The sequence below is a fragment of the Sinocyclocheilus anshuiensis genome, unplaced genomic scaffold (genome assembly GCF_001515605.1).
Source record: "Sinocyclocheilus anshuiensis isolate Anshui unplaced genomic scaffold, SAMN03320099.WGS_v1.1 scaffold1613, whole genome shotgun sequence".
In the NCBI taxonomy this organism is placed as follows: Eukaryota; Metazoa; Chordata; class Actinopteri; order Cypriniformes; family Cyprinidae; genus Sinocyclocheilus; species Sinocyclocheilus anshuiensis.
Window position 1 is genome coordinate 69986 of NW_015540941.1, and position 6758 is coordinate 76743.

Genomic DNA, 6758 nt, shown 5'->3' on the forward strand with positions numbered 1-6758 from the left:
ATATATATATATATATATATATATATATATATATATAACCATTAGATATAGTATTGCATGTAGTATATATGCTCATATGAGCAATTTTAATAGTTACAATCTATATCTGAGCAAATATACTACATGCAATATTGTATGCAATGGTAAAATTAAGATTATGATTATTAAAAGTGCTCATTTTACGATTACATACAGTATTGGATGTAGTATTTACATGCAATACTATATGTAATAGCAAAAAGAGGAGTTTTAATAATAACAGTTATTTTACTACTACACACACAGTATTGCATGTATTATATCTGCTCATATGCAAACTTTTAATAGCCATAATCTCTATTTTATCATTAAATATAATACTGCATGCCGTATAACTGCTGACATGAAGATTATGAAAATGAAAAGTGCTAATCTAAGCGGATGTACTATTTGCAATACCATATACATAATGGTAAAATGATGATTATGAGTATCAAAAGTGCTGATCTGAGTAGATATACTACATGCAATACTGTATGTAATGGTAAAATGAGCACTTTTAATCATTATAATCGTCATATTACCATGACATATAGTGTTGCATGTAGTATTTCCGGTGAGATGAAGATTATGAGTATTAAAAAGTGCTCATCTGAGCAGATGTACTGCATGCAGAGCTGTATGTAACAATGAAATGAGCATGTTTAATAAGAGTAATCTTCATCTGAGCAGATGTACTGCATGCAGAGCTGTATGTAGTGGTCAGATGAAGGTTGTGATGTGAGCAGAAGCACAAGGCCTCTGAAGAACACAAGCATCATGATGTGAAACACACACACATACAGATGAAGTTCGATCTTCAGTCCTAAAAGTGCTCCGAGCACATGATCACCTCTGAGGATCCACTGCACGAGCGTGTGTGTGTGTGTGTGTGTGTGTGTGAGCTTTAACACAAGTGTCAACGTGCACAACCAACTTCACGCGACGCACGAACCTTTTGGAGCTCGCCGCGTGTTGAAGTAAGTTTTAAGGTAGGTGTGTGTGTGTGTGTGTGTGTGTGTGAGAGAGAGACAACAACAGGTTGCAGCAGTGCTTTTTTGAAGCTTGTGGTCGAGCGGGCGGCGGGAAAGTTGTTGTCAGCGCGATGTTGCGCGGTTCGAGCGCGTGTAAATTGTGTTTTACGGCTGTTGTGTTGTGGCCTTAATCTGTGTGTGTGTGTGCTGGAGTTTTTAAAGCTCCTACAGAGCTAGCGGCTAACAGCTAACGTTACACGCTCTCGCTCGGAACGCGCGTCAAACACACTCACGCTCGCCTTCTCACGCTCACTCGCGCGTCTACCTGTCTCGCGCGGTGGAAGGGGTCCGCGAATCCGTCCTTCATCCCGGGCTGAGCCACCGAGGCCTGTCCCTGCACCAGCTCCGCCATCATCATCGTCACACACACTCACACACACGAGCACATAAACACACACTCAGCGTACACGACCGACCCCGGAACAGGAAACGCGCGCGGGAGCAACGCGAGACCTCAGCGAGAGACGAGACTCTGCGAGACTTCACGCACGTGGTTCTTACACCGCATGGCGCACCACACTGTACATTATTACTGATTATTATTAACTTATTTAATGACGAATTGATTTTATTACATTTTAAACTTAACCTGATCTTACTTGACAATCAGTTCATTGGGAAATATTACATTTTTAATTAATTTATTTATTATTGTTTTTGGATACTTTTTGCATTAGTGTAATATAATATATGCATTTATATTTATTATATTCATATTATTTTATGTAAATCATAAAGCATAGTTAATTCAATTTTTTACTTTTTTATTTCTTATTTGTATTATATTTATTATCATTTTATATGTAAATATATGCATATTATTTTATGTAAAGCATTGTGTATGAATTTTGCGAGGCTATATAACTTGCATTGCTCATTTTATATCACTAAACCATATTATTAGCACCAGTGATATTCCACAACAACATCTTCGTGTTACTGGGTGAAACATTATTATTAACTGATCAATTAATAGATTAATCAATGAAAAACTGTGATGAAAGCTCCTATGCGTTCTTAGTGCTTTACAGCAAGCACTCGATCATCAGGATGAGTTATGAGTTATTATTCAGCTCGGTTATGATGAACATGTGGAAACATCTGAGAACATCTGGCATTAAAATTGCCATCAATTTTAGACCTGCTTATGCAAATTGGTTTTGTCAGCTGAAAGACATTCGTAAATATTTGAGCCATGAGTGTGAAATGTGATATATATATATATATATATATATAGGGCAGATTCTGAACTTAATTGTAGATCGGTCTGCTATGATCGTTTTGGTGAGCATTTTTGAGAAGTCAAGGCCGTCAGGTTCGGGATGAGTTTGTTTTGGAGAAATGCAGCATTGCATCACTTGCTCATTTTGCCTTTGTAATGTCTAATCAAAAAAATCATAGTGAAAATGACTGGATCATTTAGTGCTCTTAAGCTCCGCCACCAAATGCTCACACTTATTTGCATATAACGTTGAGAGCCACGCCCACATCTCAACAACTGATGCACAGAACCAAGCCCCGCCCCACATCTATTCTTTAATGATCATTTGTTACACTCAGATGAAGAGATCTGTCGCTACATTTGTTTCATCGTGACGTTTTTTTTATGCACCAGTATAACAATGCATATTAATAAACCAGCATGTCTTCTTCGATTCATTGAACCTTATTGTACTTTTAGCATTGGTTCATGTAAATCAATTATTTCATATAACACAGTTTATACTTCTGAGAGATGCTATTAAAATGTGCTCATCTGAGATGAGGATGAGTTTGTTTCGTCATCAGGTCTGGAGAAATGTAGCATTGCATCAGTGTCTCACTGCAAGTGAATGGGTGCCGTCAGAACGAGAGCTGATAAAAACATCACAATAATCCACAGCACTCCAGTCCATCAGTTAACATCTGGAGAAGACAAAAGCTGAAACTAATCCAGCATTAAGACGTTTTTAATCGAGTCTATAATCCATAATAACGTGAAAAAGTGTTCCGGTGTGAATCAGGAGAGAAATCTGCACAGATCAAGCAGCGTTTAAACAGCTCTAAACTAATATGTTACAATAGCAGATCTACTTTTTCACTGGAGGAAGAGTTATTATGGATTATGGACTCGTATTTTAGTTAAAAACGTCTTAATGCTGGATTAGTTTCAGCTTTTGTCTTCTCCAGATGTTAACTGATGGACTGGAGTGCTGTGGATTACTTGTGGATTATTGTGATGTTTTTATCAGCTGTTTGGACTCTCATTCTGACGGCACCCATTCACTTGCAGTGAGACACTGATGCAATGCTACATTTCTCCAGATCTGATGAAGAAACAAACTCATCCTGATGGCCTGAGGGCGAACTTTCACCTGCATATATGAGCAATAAACCAGTCTTCAAACTCATGCAGACTGCAAAATAATTTTCCTAGACATGTTGAGCGGTTCAAGGATAAACAGGTCCTTTGAGATGCTGGTTTTCATCCACCTGTTGACCTCAGGCGTTTATCACCCAGCGTTCCTGATCCGACAGACGAAGCTGAGATTGATCTGGTGCACTTTCACACATGAATCAAACAGCGTTTTGACGTGATCTCGGGCCTCAAGGGCTAGAAGTGTATCAGTAACTGCGGTTCTTCTGCAAGCAGTTATGACTGAGTTTCTGCATGCATAATGAGTGTGAATCTGCAGCCGTGAGACCAGAGCGAAGCACATGCGTGTGCAAAGCCCTCAGAAGCCAGAGTCTGAACTCAACAAAACCATGAAAACAGATCTAATAGATTCATCAGGGGTTCATGTTTGGACCAAATGTTCTAAAAGTAACATTTATGAACATCCTTATAACTTTCATCATCATCAACATTCACAGAGCGTCTTCATGATGCTATTTGTACTTGATGAACATAAGAAACAAAATGATTTAACCAACCATCAACTGCATTTTAAGTTAAATGAGATTCAGCTTGATTTTTTAAGCCAGTTTAATAATTCAAGCAGAAATCAAAATTTCAACTTATAGATCAGTTTAATATAATTTCAGTTGAAATCAAAATAATCTAACCAATTTTAACTTCATTTCAAGTTCTATGAGATTCAGCAAAAAAAAATGTTTTAAGTCAGTTTAATATCAGAATTTTTTTTTTAACATTTAAATAACATTCAAGAAAACTGGACATCTCAACAATCGTAGAAAATTAAAAATCGTCATGATTCAAATAATGTTACATTTCGCGTAAAAGTAACACTAGTAGAACGTTGTGAGAAACATTTTTGTAACCTTTAAGTGATGTTATAATTACACGTTCTCACAACGTTATTTTCTCTGAAACAGTTTGGACGTTTATCTAACGTTTATTTTTTTTTTAATGTTACTTGTTTCAGAACATTCAGAGAACGTTCAAAAGTAGCATTCCCATAATGCTTGCGAAATGATTAAAAAAAATGGAATGTTCCCTTAACATTTTTAAAACATTTCACAAACAAAAAAATGCTTTTAAAACATTAAGAACTTTCAGAAATAACATTTTCATAACTTAATGGGAACATACCAAAACATTCTTATAATGTATTTTTGTGAGCTGGGATTATAGAAAACGTCTCAGGTTACTTATGTAACCATGGTTCCCTGAGTAGGGAACGAGACACTGCGTCCTCTAGGGGTCGCTATGGGGAACGCCTCGTCGTGACCCGTGTCTGAAGCATACATTGAGTTACCGTAGTTACCGTAGTTACCGTAGTTACCACCAAACTTGTTACTTTAATTTTAAAAAACACTGTAAGACCACTGCTGTCACAAAAATATATTATGATTTAATATACCATACTGTAAAAAATGATATGATCAGTAAGTCATGGCCATCACTTTAACTCATCAAAATAGTTTAACCATACTTTATAATTTAGCTCAATATAATATAGCTCAATTTTTTGGGACCAGTTTAATATAATTTAATTTTAAATCAAATTAATTCAATCAATTTCAACTTCTTTTTATAAGTTACACTCAATATTCAACTTGATTTTTTAAGTCAGTCTAATATAATTTAAGCTGAAATCAAAATAATTCAATCCATTTCAACTTCATTTTTTAATTTACGCAACATTCAATACAATTTTATAGATCAGTTTAATATAATTTCGGTTGAAAATTATTTAACCGATCTTAACTTCATTTTAAATTCTACGAGATTCACCTCAATTAGATTAATTAATTAATTAGTAATTAACTAATAATTAATTTATTAATTTCAGCTTCATTTTTTGAGTCAAATGAGATTGAACTTGACGTTTTAATCAGTTTTATATAATTTAACTCGAAATCAAAATAATGTAACCAATTTCGACTGCATTTTAAAAAGTTATGCGAGATTCAACTTGATTTTTTTAAGTTGAAATGATTATACTTAAAACTGTAACTATTGTTAGAAATATATATATCAATATATATAGTAAGCATAATATATATAGTATTCATTTCTATGATGGATGTGTTTTTCGAAAAAAATAATCATCAAAATGAAGTGAGTTTTTGCTTAAAACAGAACAAATATCTGCAGAAGGGGTCAGAAAAACTGAACTCAAAAGGAAAACAAGATAATTTTTCTGAACCCATTAGCAGATATCTTTCTAGTTTTAAACCTAAACTCATAGATCAATTTTTCAGTAAACAAGCTTCATATCGCAAGTCCTTTTGCTTCAACTGAATCTTGATTTAAGGATGTTCTCACTCTTAAGAATAAAGACGCCACAGAAGAACCTTTTTTGGTTCCATTCAGTCAAAGAACCGTCTCTTTCTGACCTTGTTACAATCTGAAGAACCTGCTTTCGCTACAAAGTAGCTTTTGTGAGACAGATGTTCTTTATGGAGCCATTTAGACACAAAGGTTCTTCTATGGCATCACTGTGAAGCACCTTTAGTTTTAAGAGTGTACTGGACATTTTTTATTTTTTTGCAGTGTAATAATCCCAAATTCTTTGCTTAAAAATAAAGCGAAGGGAGGTTTCTGAGACTCCCGGTACAGACACTCTCAACAACTCAATTACACCGAGGCCCTGCGGTGAAAATTACGGATGTTTTCCCACAGTTTGTGTCTTTCTGCGGTCGGCCCTCCCTCGTTTCTCCTCTTTCTCTTCTTCTCCACCTGTCCTGTTTTCCTCTTTCTCCTGCAGCTGGAGCTGTGTGCGTGCACTGTGTTGTCTGTGAGCTAATAACAGGTAAATGCAGTAGTCCGTGCGCTTCTCCCAGCATGCTCTGAGAGGGACAGACTTCAGTGGCGTCTGGCGATTACAGCAGACGAGGGAGGAACTCATGAAAGCTTTCTGGGCAAATGAGCTTCACACAAACATCATTTACAGTTCACTTACAGCGCTTTACAGGAAACGCATCACAATAATGAAGTTTAATTGTGAAGTATGAATCAAGTTTAATGACCTCATCATTAAACGTTTTTATTTTCTGCTAGAAAACACTGAAATCAGATTTGATGGATCATACTAATGTGTTATATTATTATACTTTTATTTTTATTATTAATTATTTTTATTTTTAAATAGAAATATACATTTTTTTACTTATTTTTACTTTTTATTTTAATTTTTATTATTAGAAATTTTGTTATTAATGTAATTATTTTAATTACATTCATTTTTCCCCAACTACAAATATCTAAATATAATAATATAAATTATAAATTGTTTTTTTTAATCATTATTTTTATTTTAA

At 34.9% G+C, this 6758-nt stretch overlaps 1 protein-coding gene across 2 annotated transcripts in view; it reads right to left on the bottom strand.

The window, feature by feature from the left end:
- LOC107689604 (far upstream element-binding protein 3-like) overlaps nt 1-1482 on the bottom strand; it is a 34924-nt gene extending 33442 nt beyond the window's left edge. For both annotated transcript variants that reach the window (XM_016487650.1, XM_016487648.1), the window contains exon 1: nt 1318-1482. In XM_016487650.1, coding sequence (XP_016343136.1) covers nt 1318-1410 — 93 coding nt within the window. In that variant the 5' untranslated portion in view covers nt 1411-1482. The remainder of the gene's footprint in view (nt 1-1317) is intronic.
- Nucleotides 1483-6758: the final 5276 nt, after the last annotated feature.